This window comes from Cryptomeria japonica, chromosome 10, assembly GCF_030272615.1.
Source record: "Cryptomeria japonica chromosome 10, Sugi_1.0, whole genome shotgun sequence".
Taxonomy (NCBI): Eukaryota; Viridiplantae; Streptophyta; class Pinopsida; order Cupressales; family Cupressaceae; genus Cryptomeria; species Cryptomeria japonica.
The window spans coordinates 352,835,489-352,854,219 of record NC_081414.1 but is presented as its reverse complement, the minus strand read 5'-3'; the positions used below and the strand labels follow the sequence as shown (position 1 = coordinate 352,854,219).

General features: G+C 37.6%; 1 protein-coding gene across 1 annotated transcript in view; it reads left to right on the top strand.

Annotated features, from left to right (window-relative positions):
• The first annotated feature begins 3,571 nt into the window (after positions 1 to 3,571).
• The window catches only part of LOC131051682 (uncharacterized), a 48,228-nt gene continuing 33,068 nt past the window's right edge, over positions 3,572 to 18,731 (top strand). The window contains exon 1 of the mRNA XM_057986280.2: positions 3,572 to 3,856. Within this exon, the coding sequence (XP_057842263.1) occupies positions 3,716 to 3,856 (141 nt within the window). The 5' untranslated portion in view covers positions 3,572 to 3,715. The remainder of the gene's footprint in view (positions 3,857 to 18,731) is intronic.

The following is an 18,731-nucleotide window of genomic DNA, read 5'->3' as shown; positions in this document are numbered from 1 at the left end:
AACACATGAATGCCAGAATGTGAAAGATATGAATTGTTGCACACTCTATTTTCATCATTCACATTGTTAGTAGTATTAATTCCAAATCATAAAAACTATCAATAAACTTATTTCTTAACTAAAGTTACTATAAGATTCGTTGCATTATACTTTCAATCATTTGAAATGGTACATTTACTTGAAATTCTCTGACAATTCTGACAAAATCATGTTGGGTTCACAGAGACAACAAAATAGTTAAAAAATGCAAAGTCACACATATTGACAAACAATGAAAATAGCTACAAAATTACTTGAAAGATGGATAGTATGGTATGCCCCCTCTACCTTTCTATTGATTGATTCAATGTATGAAATTCCTCTTTTGTTTCTTTATGTTCTATTTCATTCAAATTACTATTATTCGTCTCATGTTGCAGTGTTCCCCTTCGCCAAAGAAAACCAAAAACCATTAATATCAATCTTTCAATTCAATTGGTAAATCTTATTTGCTACTGCTTTCTAAGTTCTTTCCAAAAACCAAATGATTTGTATGTACTACTCAAAACAACTTGTTCTTATATGTATTAGTCCTTTTAGATGGACATTTCTAACATATATTTTAATTTATCAATCACTCAATGCAGAACCAATGCTAGGCAACAACATGGATGAGAGGATATACATTGTGCCTTGCTTAATCCCATCATATCCAACACCACCACAAGATGCCACAAAAAGGAAGGCAAATCAGACCATTACTTTCACTTTAATCCCAACATTTTCATTCATTCCACTATTTATGCTATCTACATACAAATGTATTGAATTTTGCTCTTCCTTCTCCTTATTAAAATCATTTATTTTGAATTCTTTCTCTTGATTCTCTCAGACCAACATACTTTGATAAACCTTTCAAACGAAAACAAACACCTTACAATCATTCCACACATCTGCTCAGGTATTTAATTTAATTTAATTATCCTCTACAATTTAACACATTAAATTATGTTCTCTATTTTGCTTTCTTACCTTCATTTATTTTAAACAGTCTATCTTTGTTTAGGCCACGATTATGGAGACTCACATCTTTTTAAAGATGGACCAGACAAAAAGACCAGGGCAAAATGCTATTCCATATCCATTAGAGAGATTGACTATGTTAAAAGCTTTTGACATTTTTCCATTGTTATTGTTAGAGTAATCTTTTATTAGCTAATAATTATTTATTTAATTATTAGTCTATTATACTCTATGCTTAAGCTAAACCTAGGAATCTTATAATTCTTTAGGGTTTTCGCCTTTAGGGTTTTAAGTATCCTTTTACAAGGATTCTCTCTTTGCATTTTCATTAACAACTATAATTATTGAATTGCATTCTTGTTGCACAATCAATATGACTCCTATTTTTCGGATCTCTGAATTCTGGCTTCCATAGCCTTTTTGCTTCTCTCCTTATGTAACAAGTTTGCATGCAGGTGATCTTTAGGAGCTGTAGAGTTGATTTTTCCTCAACTCCAATATGGTATCATAGTTCCAGATCTACATGCCCCTATTTTCTTCATGAGAGTTTTTGGGCCTTGTTCTTTAGATCTATGTTTTTGGGGGTTTGTGGAGTTGTTTTTTTCTATTTATGGGGGTAGCTAATTTTTTGGTACATTTTGGTTCCAAAAGGACCTCACTGTTGGATTCAGAAGGTCATTTTCTATGAATTTTGCTATATAATTGGACTTATTTCGATAATAAGGGCATCTGGGGCATGATTTTTTATTGACACATTTTTCGAGGCACGAAAATCTGTATGGTTGTACCTCCAAATGCATCAATTTTTTTTTTACCTTTATGCCCTACAAGAGGGGTTTTTTTTTTCTTTTGGCCGTAACTTGGTTATACGGAGGCACTTTTTCAAAAACCTTATATTGTCGGAAAGCTCTTTCTGAGCTCTATCTAGATCTGGAGTTTTGAACTTTTGATTTTGTTTTTTTGATGATGTTTTTTGCTGTCAAAGCTAGAGGTTCTTTTTTGTATTCCGATAGACATAACTTGAGCATCCAAACTCCGTTTTTAGAAAACTATATCGTTGGAAAGCTTGTTCTATGTTTTTTCCATTCATATGAGTTTTCTTTCTAGATTTTGCTCCAGGTATATTTTATTCAATTTTTTGCTTTTCAGCACTCTAGTGAATATCTTGGATGTTTCAGGTCCTGCGATCTCTTTTTTTGAGTAGGATGTCTCGTTTTTGGCTATTCTTTCTGTTTCTAGTCTTCTGTCTCTTCTGATCATTATAGCATTTTATTTATGCAAACGCATTGAGATAAAATGCCATTATACATTATATACTTGGGATCTTGCACATCTCGTGCCTTATTGTACATGCACTACTTATAAAATGTCATGGGGGGGTTGATGTTTGCCTTTGTTTGCGATCTGCCTTTGTCACATAAGTGTTCCTTCCATGACATTAGCCTCATGACGTGTGTCAAGTGAGTGTTCCTTCCACGACACTATGTACTTTCTCTACACCTTTGATGTTTCTGGTTCTTCGTCATGCAGTTCTTGTTGGCCATTCTTTTCAATGTACATGTCCCTCTCCCTTTTTAGCATTATGGGGAGGTTTTGTCCTGTTGTTCTAATGCTTCATTGGCTCGATTGATTAGCTTTTCAGGCTTTGGTGTTTCATACCATATGTATCTTCGAGTTCAGTTGTTTGCCCTTGCTTGCCATCTGATTCGAGTAGTGTCATTTGAGAGCACTCATGGAGATTATAGTTTTCTCTACCTGACCATGTTCTATTTCAGTGGAGGTTCTTCATATCAACAGTTACTCTTCGATACTGTTTGCAGCTATTTCATGCTTTAGTGGTGTTCTTCATTCTCTTTTTTTTGTTCCTATCTTTCGGAACACTCTTGTTTGGAGGCTTCTTAGTCCTTCACTTGAACTTTCATCTCTTCTTGGAGAGGAGTTTTGTTCCCACAGGGTTTTCTCCCTTTTCTCCACTTTACAAACATTTTATTGTACTTGGATACCTCATCAAGCCTAGTTGTCGAGACCCATTGTTGTTTTCCTGCATCTTTTTCATGTTTTTTTAGTCCTTAGTTGTTTTTTAGCTACTCCCCAAGTTCATCTCAAGGGGGGTATTAGAGTAATATTTTAGCTAATAATTATTTATTTAATTATTAGTCTATTATACTCTATGCTTAAACTAAACTTATGAATCTTATAATTCTTTAGGGTTTTCACCTTTAGGGTTTCGAATATCTTTTTATAAAGATTCTCTCTTTGTATTTTAATTAACAATTGTAATTATTGAATTGCATTCTTGTTGCACAATTAATATGACTCATCTTTTCTGGATTTCTGAATTCTTACCTCCTTGACCTATTTGTTTCTCTCTTTCTATGACAGGTTTGCATGTAGGACATCTTTGAAAAATGTAGAATTGATTTTTCCTCAACTCCAATAGTTATTATCCTCTGAAAAAAAATACAACTGCTAATCATTAGAAAACGAACCACTTCATGCCCCTTAACGGGACGACTACCCACAAATACCTATCTTTTCTCGTATTTGTATGAATGAAAACTTTTAATTGCATCCACGAGATCAGCCAATTTCTGGCGCCCAAGCAGTCGATGTTTTTATTTAAAGAGAAGAAGAAAGAAATCATAATACCAAGCTACGAAACTCTTCGAGGAGAATTTGAAGAAGAGCGCGAGAGTTTGAATGAAGTGTAGGCATGTTGCAGTTTCCAACGTTCATTCAACAACAGCCCTCAACCATATTGGCGCCCTCTTCAGTGCTCCATCTTTCTGAATGGCCTTCACCCCACAATGATGATGTTTATCTTGCTATGGAGGAGGCCGAGCTTGAAGAAAAGGTCATTCTCTCTTCTCCTCCGCACGTCAAATTAAATTTAAGCCCTTTAAATTAGTGAAAAGTGTTACCTATGCTCTTTAACATTACTTGAATATCATTTTCCCATCTGTTGTCTGTGGTTACAGGATTAGAGCGTATTCAGCTTTATTCATAACCCTACCTGATATGTGAAAAAACTTGGTGTAATGTATATGGGGTACATTTCAATTTGGCATAGCTTATGCCACTATTAATCTAAGGGGTTCGTATGACAGTTGTACTTGTGTTCGGTCTTGTGCCATGTGGGTGGCATATCCAGAGTTGGATGCTGTAATTCATCCCTTTTTAACACTTAACATGTGTTCAGGGGATTTGGACCGAGGTCTATGCTCTTGGCGAATTCACACTCGTGCTTGCCTAGTTTGAGATAACCTCATATGAGAATTACCACGCAAAAAGAAAATGGTAAAAACTTGTGTCTGGTAGAAAAAAAAATGGGTATTATCGAGTGGGTGTACCGAGAATTCCGAAACTAATTTCATTCTTAATTGTTAAATAACATCAGGGTTCTAGCTTTTTATGGTCTGACTGGTAGGGCACATACGAAAAAGAGGGTTTCAGTTTAGGTGTTGGTAGGTTTTTGCTAATTGGCGGGCATGAGTTCAAACCCCAGGAGTTCTTCTGCCAAAAAATACAGGAAAGGGCCTATGGTTAAGGTCACTGTGCTTGAAAATAGACATTTCATGCTTTTGATTGTCTTGAGGTGTTAGAACCAGTTCTTTTGTTACATTTTGAGGGTATGTTGGGATGTTTATCTGGTACACTGCTATGATGCTAGGCTAAATATATGTCACCTGAATTGTTGAATGATATTTCTTACCTGCTACTTGTCAGTAGTAGTTTCACATTTGTATTCGCTTCATTTGCATTCTATGCATAGTTGAACCGTTTTGAATTACTATTTGTATGTTTAGTTCTCAGGCTACTGAAATCGTAGTTATTTCTTGTGTATTGTTCTAGATGGATTGGGAAGGTGTGACTTGCTTCCAAGCTGGGTCATGATATGGAAACCCTAAACAATATACATAGTAAATGGAAAAAATCTCCTTATACCATCCTACAAGGGGGATCATATAAGCCATCTATGGTAACAACCACGGTATAAATATTATAAAAATGCTAAGTACATGCTAAATTTGGGAGTATTTGTGAGTCAAAACAGATAATGAGAAAACTGCCCATTAACTTGCCTAGCTGAGTTTTACTGAGTTAATGAATTAAAGTATTTTTATAGTTTGTTGAGTTTTGCTGAGCTTGTACTGAGTTTTTGCCGAATCATTGAGTCTGAGTAAAAATTCTGCTGAGCTTTTCTGACTCACAAGTCTTTGAACTCTGGGAAAGACTACGTAACAGACACAAAGAAGCTGCATTCATCTCAGTCATTCCTTCATTGTATTGCTATGATATAGTGTCGATATTTATCATCTGCAAATATTAAATCAACATCAGCAACATTTACTAGTGTCTACAGGAATATACCTTTTGAGCAGAGGGAGATGAATTTTAATCATCTGCTTATGCCATTAAACTTTGAAAAATTAATGCCTGTGATTTAGGAGGTCGTCAATCCCAAACCCAAAATACATAGAACTAACTCCATAGGACAAGTCATTGGGCAAGTCGATTTTAGAACAGGCAAAAAAAGAAAGGGGTGATTTTAGGATAACCAAAGCCTATAACAGAAAGGCATGGCAGGAAGTTTAGGGTCGATAGAATACAACTGGAAAGGATCCTATGCAGGCAAATAAGCTGGCAGGGCTTTTTTTAATTTGTTTTGAGTCTTGATGGAACTCCACAGCCTGAAACAGCGCTTCAAGACTGGCACTAGCAGGTAGAGAGCTGGCAACAGTTGATGTAATTGGCTTTACACCTTCCAGCTACAATTGCTTAAAATTTTGAAGGTTTGATCATCAACTTCAGTTCGTTCTTGTGGAGACTACAATTTGTTGAGGCAATTCTATAAAAATGTGATTATGAGCAAGCATGTGGAAGAGCACATCAAATTCTGGAGAAGAGCTTTACTATTTCAAATAAGGCTCAAATTTATGTGTATGCATATCAATGCCATCATTTAGTATAAAACTATGTACCTTGGGGACACATTGTACAACACAAGATATCACTGAGAGGGGGGTGAATCAGTGATTATAAACAATTTTCAACTGTGTGTGTGCAACCTGTAAAGTAATGAAAAAACTAATATTCAATCACACACAAAGAATGCATCACACAACACCGGATATACAAGGAAAACCCAATGTGGAAAAAACCTTGATGAGAAATGCTGCTGGAGTCTACTGCTCCAATCCAGTCTCACAATGAAATAACAATTTTATAATAGTTTAGGGCACCAACCCAAGGAGCACCAACCCTTAGCAATTTATGGGCACCTACCCAAAGGAGCACCAACCCCTACACTATTTTGAACACCAACTTAAGGAGCACCAACCCCTGCATCGAACACCCACTCTGTGAAATACAATGAGATAAATTTAGATACAATGAAATCTCCTTGTTACAAATGAAATTTTATAACTACTGCAATCAATCTCTTCTGCCGGTTTCAACTCTTCTCTGTCTCACAGCTTATTTTACTACCAGTTATCTATTCACTCTCTCTGACCCCTTATCGGCTAGCCTCTGCCTTTCCTGACTTCCTCTGATCCTTACTCTGCACTCATTCACTCTCTGATGCCTTCTTACTAGTTCAAACACTGTCGGTTCACTTGATTGTTAACTCTGTGACAGTTCATCGGTTACTCTGTATCTTACCGGTTAAACCCCTCTTACCAGTTAAACCTCTCTTGCCAGTTCTAGTTCAAATACTCGGTTGCTTCAATCTTTTCGATCACACTCAGTTAGATCAAGTCTCTGTTCACTCAAACACTCTCTTCTCCAACCACTGGCATCACCAACTTAGATCTTCAATCTGCATATTATAATCAAGCTTTCTCGCCAAAATGGAAAATCAAACCTTGCGTCCTAAGGTTTCTTCACCAACCCAATCCGTATCAAATCAAATCGGATCTCATCTTTGAGATTGACAACTTGCAACAAAAACAAACAACACCGCCAAATCTATTCTTCCAATACACTTTTACTATTTTTAGCAAACACCAACTTTGTTTTTTGTCAATCACAATAAATGATCTCGCAATGCCTTCCTCCAAATCAACTAGTCGATCAACTATCCTGCTTCGATCATGATGTCAAAGAATCAAATCTCTGTCCTTTGAACAACTTTGAGCTGCAATCCTCTGCAACTCATCCGTGATTTCCGCAATTGACATTTAATATAGACTTAGTTGGCAACTACTTCACCAACCATTGTACATTAGCCACCTAGATCCTACGTGTCATTTTCGTCGGCATCCACCACAGTTCACTGCGTCGGTTTAGGCTTAGGCACCGACCTAACACACAACCGGTGTTCCCCTTATACTATCGGTTCATCTTACCCTACCGGTTATACAATAACCGGTTAACTTTCAAGCCATGCTCTTCTCTGTTTGGCCGATTAGGACACAATACCTTTTCACTGCATATGACCTGATGCAATACTCTATGTTCTACTTGTCCCTTGCTTGCTTACCGGTGGACATGTTTACCGATTGATACAACACCTACCTGCATACCGGACCGATATTCATTCTTCTTCACAGAGTACATATCAGTCAACTAAAACGTGCTCTTCTGTTCATCAAACTTGATGCGGTTTCAATCACAGACTCATGCCAATGCTATGAACATATATTTTGAACCGCAACACCTGAATCTTTTCCAATCGTCTGTACCAGTGGCTTGATCACCTGTCTGTTCTTGTTTACCGTTTGACAACAACTTAGCAGTTATGCCAATCAACAACTTATTTGACAAGCTTTTTTATCGGTTGACATCAATGACAATACAATGCCAACAATCTCCCCCTTTGGCATTGATGTCAACACACATAGTATCCACTATTAAACCAGTTCCTTCTCCCCCTTTGACAACAATGACAAAGGGCATAAACAATAAACGTTCTCCCTTTTTCCAGTAGAGCAGACCATAAGATTCTGCATGTACACAACAGGTACAATCCCCCCTTGGTCAAATCTCCCCCTTTGACATATGGGTTAAGAACCCCCTTTTTGTTCACAACCAGTTGAGTTAGCACTTTGCTCTCCCTTTGTAGGTATACCAACAAGACAACTGTTCCTTTCATTCGGCATTCCAATTGTGAGTTCAATTAAGTACAAATTGAATAGACACTGAAAAGAAATCACAAACAAGGATCGATGAGCACTTCCCAAAGTCTCAAACCAACCGGTACAGTTACACAAATACTGGATCTGCCCTTGTGTCCATCAAATGGTCCAAGAATCAAAAGATTTGGCAGTGAACTTCCCCTGAACCATAGATTTCCATACACATTTAAGTGCATGAAACTGGTGAAACCTCACCTAACTTGTGGCGTAGATACTCAAATGAGTTTACCGGTAGAGGTTTTGTGAAGATATTAGCCACTTGTTCACCTGTAGGGACATATTCTACCTTAACTTTCCGCTTTGCCACCTTTTCCTTGAGAAAATGGTATTTGATGGCAATGTGCTTTGTCCTTGAGTGCATAACCGGATTCTTTGATAGGTTGATTGCATTTGAATTGTCACACCGGATAGAAATAGGGTCAGATATGTCTATCTGAATATCCTTGAGGGTCTGCTTCATCTATAACACCTGAGAACAACATGTAGCAGCAGCAATATATTCTGCCTCAGCAGTAGATAGGGAAACTGAATCTTGCTTCTTGCTGTGCCATGAAACCGACCGGTTACCTAAGAAGAATGCACCACCACTTGTGCTCTTCTGGTCATCATTGCAGCTTGCCCAATCAACATCACTGTAGGCTTGTAAGGTGAATTCTCCTTGCTTAGGATACCATAGTCCATAATTAAGCATTCCTTGTAGGTACCTAAAGATTCTTCTGACTGCATTTTCATGTGACTGTTTGGATGCAGCTTGAAATCTTGCCACCATACATACTCCTTGCACTATATCCTGTCTTGAAGTAGTGAGATATAACAGACTGCCAATCATGGATCTATACAGTGTTTGATCCACTACTGGTGACTCATCAACCTTGCTCAGCTTGCAACCGGTCACCATGGGGCTACTTACCGGTTTGTTGCCTTCCATTTGAAACTTCTTCAACATATCTTTGACATACTTGATTTGAGAGATAAATATCCCTTTATCTTGCTGTGAAATTTGCAAACCAAGAAAGTATGACAACGCTCCAAGCATTGACATCTCAAATTCTGACTGCATCTCATCAGCAAAGTTTTTGCATAGAGTGTCCTTGTTGCCTCCAAAAATGATGTCATCCACATATACAACCACAATGATCATGTGGTTTCCATCTGCTTTAATATACAAATTACTGTCTGCACTTCCTTTTTTGAAACCTTGCTCCTTTAGATACTTATCTGTTGACCCTACTTGTTATTCATGATGCTGACAAGGAGCTTAATGTGTTTTTAAATAAAATCAAAATGGTGTGTTGATAATGACTCCCAAATTGCCGAATATTTTTGTGCAAGCCAATAATGGAAGCCACAAAATAAGGATAAGTGGTTAGTTTTTAAAACAAAAAAAGGCGATATATTTGAAGCCAACTTATTCTCAACTCATCGACCACCTATGGATTTTTCCTAAACTATTGATGAAGTAATTGTTAATTTGTCAAATTCTAGACATCATTACCCATTTTACCGGGCAACTTGTTTGATCTCAAGTTTATGGTTTTAGTTGGCAATTAAATAAAGTGTTATCAGCAAGTTGGTCGAATGGATAAGGACACCGATACACTTCATCCCATTCAAAAGCTCCAGCTAGCATGCAAAACTCGAGTCATCTCTTTAAAACTGACAACTAAATCCAAACTCAAAATTCTTCAAGTTGCTTAGTAACCGATTCATGAAGTGATAGTGGCGAATTTACCAAGTCATTGGCAAGTTGGCCAAATTAATAAAGTAACCGATACACTTGAAGTTCTATTCTCATCGGCAACATAGGAGAGTTTCAAAAGATGAGGCCTCCTCCATAGGGTTCGTTTTGACCTCCATCTGGCATATCAAACGCAACACGTGGCCCACGATTGAAGGATAATGAATACACAGTTAGTTTTATAACTAACTTTAAACTCATTTGAAAGTTTAGAAAGGCCGATAGTTCAAATTTGCAGATGTATCAACTTAGCATAGATAGGATCCAAGAAAACAATGGCAAAATCTTCATGCAGTTGGTTCGAAGCCTTCGTCACAGCACATGCATGCATGAGGAGGATAATAAAGTTGTATGTCTGTAGTGCTCGTAATTGAAAGTCTTCTAAGTATTTCCAACGCGACAATTTTGATAATCTCTTCGTAATTGTTCCATGTTATATTGAAATGATCATAGATTTTTGCATAGTGTTGGATCGTTGAAGGTGGTTAATGACAGAGTGGAGAGGGTTCAAGCAACATATCATCAACTTCTGATATTTGTTAATACTTCACAAAGATTTGTCGTGAAGAAGGAAGTAGAAACAGAGAGTTAAAGGCACGTAAATGGTGTTAAGTTGAAACCTATGAGCTTTGTCAGCTTTGCCCCAGCTTGTCTAATATTAAAGCATTCAAGCATGATGTGTAGGAAAAAGTTTGTTGAAATGCTTTCTTGGTATCCTGATATGAAAACTTTGTAACAGTACATTGAGGGACTTGTTGAAACGACTCAAGGAGATTTTTAGTCAAATGCAAATGGTTATTGTGTAGATGCATTTAAGCCAATGTTCTTTTAAGCTGTGCTAAAGTTTGGAGCCTAGGAAAAGCCACGGGTAAACATTCATCAAAGCATAAAGGTTATGATTCGTTTCACCTTGTCGACTTGCATGTAAAATATTGTTCAACCGAATAACTCAAGGAGATACCATTTTTGACGGTGAAAGCAATAAAATTGTCAGAATTTTCAAAGTGTCTGCCATATTCAAATAAACCATAGAGGACTCATTTTTAGAAATACCTCAAAAACAAAGCTCCAAGAAATGTCAAGTCAGCCATAAACTCAAATCTATTAGAATTTTGATATAGCACACGCACCACCATCCACATTAATCAGAAGAATTCGTAGGCACATCATCATGAAGTACAAAGCGCAGGAGTATGAATATGCTCCAATGACTGACACTATGCTTCCCGAGGTTCTTGACACCAAAATAGGGTACATTAACCTGCAGGATATCTGAAAATCATTGATAGAAGGAGATAGATCGAAATTGTCTTGTAGGATAGCTGACAGTGGGTTTGTTGATGCAGTTTGTTTTCCCATAATGGTGCAATGTCCAGAATTGATGGTAGAATGTGCATGAGGATATAACCCTGATGCCAGAGAAATAAGGATTGTTGATGGGCGCCTGATGGCTAAGCTAGATGGAATTTCCATCGCCATTATTCTCCGATTGCCATACAAGGAGAAATTCACTTACATTGATAAGCAGAAGGCTTACAAGTATTTCAGTGACAACATAAGTAAATGCTTGAATAACTCAGCCAAAGAATGGATGGTGACATCTCGAGGAGGACAATCTTAGCTTCCTAAGATGCTTCATTGCTCTCTTTTTATTAAAGAGATTTTTCATCTGATAGTCCTACTCCACAGAGTAACAGGCAACCTTGATTCTACTGAATTTGAAATGTGGATGTACCTTTTCATCACAGTCATATCAGCAGGAAAACAATTCATTGGTTGGGGCCGTCTTATTAGTGATTGCATACATAATCAGTTGATCTATTTCAAGACGAGTCAACGCTTTCACATGTCTTCCTGTTTGATATATGCAATCGCTAAATTAAGGTCATGGCCAGGTTTGAGTACAACTGGTGTTTTGAGTTAGGAAACACAGATATACAACTACTACAATCAGTTGTAGTTGGAGGAGAGTTTCGTGCATTTCAAACGAGTGAATGATGCCTTTACGATGCTGGCAGTGAAGCTACTTCAAGGAAATACAGCTATTAGAATATCGAAAGAAGCAACAACATTGATAAAGAAGTACGGAAGTTACTTCATTCAATTTCCAAAATTCACCTACCTTCGAGTAGGAGGATTCGATGGCTATCCTTATAGGTTGCCAAGGTATGTGGATGATAAGCTCTTCTTGATCAATCTTTGTAGACAGCTGGTGTCGGTCCAGAAGAAATGCAGAGATAGGAAGAACAAAGGAGTTGCCTTCCCTATTTGCCTTGGTCATTATAAATGTGAGTCCAACTCAAAAGCAGAAGGTGTGGAAAGGGCTCTAGCCAAAATCAATTTGTACACCTACTAGATGAGATTCCCCTTTGATGGTAAAGGATATGTCAAGAATACTTTGAGACTTTGTCCTAGGTACCTCCATTTCCCAAATATTGAAGACTTCTGGGAAGATTGCGAGGATGAGTTTGAAGTTAGGAAAAGAGATTGGACAAGATTCACCTTGAAACAAATCTATAATTTCAAGATGGAATGGATCATTGAAGGTATTGAAGATGATGAATCGGATCTAATTGATCCCTTTTATTTTGAGAAGATCCAAGCTCAACCTCTTCCTGCTATTAATTGGGCAGATCCAGAGGTCAGAGATGTCAGAGAAAGAAACAACTTCATGATCAAGAAGTCAAAAGCTTGGGTCAGAAAGAGGATAGCACAAATGACTGCTACAAAGCCAACAAGTAGAAAGGAGACACCAAGGAGAAGCAGCCATCAAGACAGTTCTACTTCATCAGTTCCTTTTCATACCCCAGCTACGGATATTCTTTCTCACCAAAAATCTCAAGGAAGCGGTGGAGATGAAGATCCTCCAAGAAGAAATAATCTCCAAAATACATGCATAGATGAGCCCAAACAAAAGAAGAAGAAATCAAGATCAAAAGACAAAGAAGAAAATTCTACTTCAAGAGAAGAGAAAGATCAAGACCCAGTAGAAGTCTGGGATGATCCAAGGCTTGATGAAGGTATACCAACTATGTCACATTTAATCCTCATTGAATCTCCTTATCATGAAGTACAATACCCTACTTCAACTATGGAGCCTTCTTACCTAAGGAATCCAGTTGATCAAATAAAAGAAGTTAGAGAGGAAGCAACTTCATTAGTACCTGAGCAACAAAGTTTTCAACAAAATAATGTACAAGAGGCCTCAGAAAGTCTTTCCCTCCCATGGTTGGAACAAAGCCTATTGAAAAAGAGAAAATTGGAGAGTTAGTGGTTCTTGAATTCAACACAATATCTGATCTTTTCAAGAACCCTGAGAAGCCAAAGAAAATCAAAGTGACTTCAAGAATAAAGATCGATTTGAATTCAGGAAATATGTGCCTAGAGATAGCTCGGCCCATCTCTGAAAAAGATGTAAACGAAGCCACTCCTGCAGATTTTGTTATGACAAAAATTGATATGGGTTCATCTACTCATGAAGCTGACATACAAAATTTCAATGAGGTAGCTACAAGGCTAGTGGAGAGAACTGAAAAAGAAAAGCAGTCAAAGGATCAATTGAAACAAGTGCAGAATTTGTCCTCCTGCTTTAAGTCCATAGTTGACACTTCTACCATGCCACTCAATGTTGCTCATCAACTAGTTGTCTTGGGCCCAGAAGGAGCAGTTGAAAAAAGTGTTATTGATAGCCTCCAAAAATATCAAGTTTATGGGAAAGTGACTGAAAGTTGGGTGGAGAAAGTCAAAATCATTGCATCCGATTTCTTTGTTAAGGCGAATGCTGTTCATGATGAGGCCTTAATCAAGAAAGAAACCATTGAAAAGCACCTGAAAAGTGTTAGAAAAGAAGAAGCAGCTTGGAAAGAGATCATCAATGATTTCAGGAAAATGATGGAGATTAATGTCAACACCCTTGTAGCAGAGAAAATCCTACCTAATACAGAGGAGAATTAGTTAGAGATCTGGATAGAAAGTATAGGTTGGAAGCTGGTAATCATCAACCAAGTTTCAATAGAGCAAGAAAAGCTTATACTGGCTTGTGATCAAGTGTGTGCAAAACTTCAAAATCAGCTCACCGCCATCCTTCCAAGTACATCATTGATGGAGGACTCGCAAGTATTACAAAATGGTTTTCAGAGCATGGTTGATCAATAACTCTTTAACAAAAAAGTCTTCAATGAAAGCACAATAGATAAGTTGATTGACACCTACACTTCCTTGAAGATTTATATTTCTCAAATATCTAGTATGGTGGCAGAGTTGAGCAGCATCTACAAAAACTTGAAGACTTGGAGGATGAGGATAGCCAACATCCTTATTCCTAAAGGGAAATCTGTTACTCTAGCCATCAAACTTTTCAGAATATTCAAAGATAAAGAATCCGGTCAGCAGGCCCTGCTTTCAGAATCAACAACTTCATCAGCGACACCCTTGGCAGGCATAGAATAAATGCAGTGATGCATATTGTATGGTTTTCATTTTTGTTGTGTGTGTGTAACTCGAATCATGTTTTTGGCTTTGCTTTGTAAACAAGATTCATGATCGAGTTTTCTTATTCGAGTCTTCTCTTCATCTCTTTTATTTTAAAGTTAGGTTTACCCTAACTCTTTCTTATGAGGTAGTTATTTTAAGTGCTCAACTTGGGTAGTTACCCTAAGTAACTATTATTCCAAAATGAGTTAGTTATTTCGAGTTGTTTCACTTAAAGTGAGTTAGTTATTCTAGGTAGTTATAAAGGTGGTTAAGGTAGTTACCTGAGGTGGTTACCAACTTCAGCTATATATACTTCATTGTAATTCAATTAAAGGGTTCCACTTTTTCGCAAAGCATTGTATGAAGGACTCGAATAGTACTATTCAAGCAAGAAAGCAATAGAGAAATGTTTTGGATGAATGTTCAATTCATCTCAAGTGTTATTGTTAATATTCTTATGTCCTATCAATGATAACCATTTGCTATCCTTTAACATTGCATGTGAAGAAGATTATCATTTCAAGTTTTGGTATCTTAACTTGGATATGTGGAATTTAAAATATAATTGATAAGTTTATATTTGATTTCTCTATCAGTTTTGATTATACATGTTCTTTAAATCCTAAAAAATCCATATACCCCCATCATACGAGGGAGCTGCCCCTCTCAAACGCAGAGAGAAATTGCTATTGTTTTGCAATTCTTCAATTGTTGTGAACATTTTGTTGCTGATCACAGGGCGAAACAGGGTTCTTCAAAGAAGATTACTAAAAGCAACAAATCTGTTTACCAACATTATCTAACCTTGAATACCATGCTCTTGTAGCCTGCTTCAAACCATACAATGCTTTTTTCAACCGGCACACAAAAGTTTCATCATCATGTAGCAGAAAACCTTCCGGTTGTTCTATGTAGACTTCTTCTAAATTATCATTTAAGAAAGCAGATTTAACATCCATTTGATATACCTTGTATCCTTTGTAGGCAGAGAATGCTAAAAACATTCTAATGGCTTCAAGTCTTGCAATCGGTGCATATGTTTCTTCAAAATCTATTCCTTCTACTTGGGAATACCTTTTGCACACTAACCTTGCTTTATGCCTAACAATCTTACTTTCTTCATTCATCTTGTTTTGGTAGACCCATTTAGTGCCAATGACATTCTTGTCTATTGGTCTAGGAACTAATTCCCAAGTTTGGTTCTTTTCAATTTGTTGCAGCTCTTCTTTCATTGCATCCATCCATTTCTGACTTTTGCTGGCTTCATTGAATGTTTTGGGTTCCATTTTTGTCATGAGGTAGAAATTTACTTGTTCATTGTTCTGGGCAAGTCTTCTTCTTGTCTGTACACCATCATTTTTATCACCTATAATTTGCTCTTTTGGGTGATTTTTCTGCACATACCGGTTAGGGGACTTGTTAAGTGCTTCCGGTTCACTTTCTAACTGCATTTCATCTTCATCACATGAATCATCATGTCGGTTTACTTTTGCTTGTCTGCCTCTATGCATATCTTCATCAACTCTAATATGTATACTCTCAATGACTCTTCCTAGCCTTTTATTGTAACATTTGTAGGCTCTATTGTGAGTTGAGTAACCCAAGAAGATACCTTCATCACTCCTAGAATCAAAACCACCTAAGCCATCCTCATCTCTCTTGATGAAGCATTTGCTTCTAAACACTTTGAAATATTTGATTGATGGCTTCCGGTCATACCACAATTCATAAAGTATCATTTTGCTGTTTGTTCTCAATTGAACCCGGTTCAAAGTATATACACCAGTATGAACTGCTTCCTTCCAATACATATCCGGTATGTTTGCTTCATTTAACATAGTTCTTGCCATCTCCTTGACAGTCTGGTTTTTCCTTTCTACAACATTCTGTTGTGGTGTCCTTGGAGCTAAATACTGTCTTCTGATTCCATGTCTCTCACAGTAATTTTCAAACTCATTTGATGTGAACTCTCCTCCCTAGTTAGATCTTAGACATTTCAGCTTGCATCCACTTTCCCTCTCAACCATCTTCCGGAGAATCTTGAATCTTTCAAATGCTTGAGATTTGTCAATTAGGAAAGTGACCCATGTCATTCTTGAAAAATCATCAATGAGGAGCATGAAGTATCTTTCACCAGCTAGAGCTCTTGTTCTGGTTGGTCCACATAGATCAGTATGCAAAAGTTCAAGTGGCCTTGAAGTATTATGTTCTTTAGTCTTGAAGGTCACCTTAGTCTGCTTTCCTCTTACACATTCATCACAAAATGTGCTTGCCGGTTTGATGATTGGAGGTATATGTCTCACACAACCCTTTTTGCTTTAACCAAATTATCAAAATTTATATGGCCTAATCTCCTGTGCCACAGCCAACTCTCATCCACTTGTCCCATCATGCATTGGGACTCAAAGCATTCCTTCAGATTGTACACATTTTCATCTGTCCTTTTTCCTTCAGCTACAATCTGTCCGGTACTCTCTTTTCTTATCTGGCAACCGGTAGAGTCAAAAGTGAATTTGTATCCTTTATCACACATTTGACTCACACTAAGTAAGTTCTGCTTTAAACCTTCCACATAATATACATCATGTGCTTTCAATTTTCCATCAATGTTCAGAGTACCTGCCCCTTTTATCTTGATGGAAGAGTTGTCTCCAAATCTTACTGAACCTCCATTCCAATCTTCAAACTTAATAAATTTCTTTTTGTCTTCGGTCATGTGATTGGAACATCCACTGTCTACAACCCACAAGTTTCTTCTTTCAGCATGCAGGGCAATTTGCACAATCAGACTTGATTCTGCTTTATTCTTGTCCTTCTCAACCCAAACCGGGTTGGCTTCTTTCTTCTTGTAATCTGCAATTTCATGCTCCAGTTTTGCTACCGGTTTTTGATCCGGTACTGACTTCTTTTGCTTGGTTATTCTAAGTTTTTAGTGTTTTGCCATGTGCCCAAACTTTTGACAGTTATAACACTTCACATTGACATTAAATGATGAATTTGAAAACCTATTGTAGGATATTGTTGTGACCATTTCACACATCGCCCCATCGCAAATGGGGACCCCCTCTTTTTGCTCGTTTTTCCCTCGTTTTTCGCCTTCGTTTTTAGGATTTTGTTAGTCAGTCAGTTGTCTGGATTTAGGGTCAACCCTTAGGGTTTTCATTTCTGTCTTTTCAGGCCAGAATCCAGTCGTTTTGAGAGCTTTTTGAGCTTCCTTCTCTAGGATGCTAATTTTGAATGCAATGAATTCGCCAGAATGGTCTAAATTTTCAATTGGAATGTTGATGCAAAGGTTAAATTTGTCTAAGTGTTGAAGATGAAATGTGAACTTTTGTCCGATTGAATATTTTTGACCAAATTTTGACCTTTTTGATTTTTGATCCTGGGCATTGGAAATGATTTGTTTTCACCTTGTGCAGTGATAAAATGTGTAAAATCACGATATTTTGGCCTATAGGAGCAAAATCGCTCCTGTCCCTCTGTGAAGGACGGGAGCTCATTTTCAAATATCTCACTGTCCCTGCAGAGTCAAGATGAATTTCAAGTTGGAAGTGATGGAGAAAGGCGAGATCTTTCCATTGAATATAAATTGAAGATTTTCATGAGCACAGAAATGCCTCCAGGAGAAAAATCGCTCCTGTCCCTCAGTGAAGGACCGGAGCTACAAGTCCAATTTTGCTTTGTCCTTGCGGGATTTCGACGACTTGACGACTTGAAGAGGTCCAAAGGAAGATGTTTTATCAGATGAATATAATTTGAAGTGCAAATATGAAGAAGAATGGTCCAGAATGCTAAAATCGCTCCTGTCCCTCAGGAAGGGACCAGGGCGAAGTACATTATAGCTCCCGTCCCTCTCCCAGGGACCAGAGCGATATTCTTCATAGAGTAAAATCCAGGCCAAGATCAAGTCAAGTTCATGTTTGGTGGCAAGGAAGATGGTGAAATGAACTCATTGAATATAAATTGAATATTTTAAAATGTCAACAAGGGTCCCAAAATGCCTAGTTCGCTCCTGTCCCTCAGGAAGGGACCAGAGCGATTTTTGTTATAAATGATTTTTTTGCCAAGTTTCAATCGATCCCAAGGCATGAATGAATGGAAGGACGCATTACGAACCCGTTGAATATAAATTTGGAAGCTAGCAAAGTGAAATGAAGACCACAAGAGCAAGTTCGCTCCTGTACCTCTCCAAGGGACCAGGGCGATACAGTGAGTATGTTGCCTTTCCCTCAAGTTTAAGACCGATCCAAGACAAGGAACAAGGTGGCAGGAACGTCTTAAGACATTTTTAATCAAACACAAGCATCAAGGTCGTCAGGTTGGAAGGATTTGCACTCTAAAACCCCAGATCACTCCTGTCCCATGGGAAGGGACTAGAG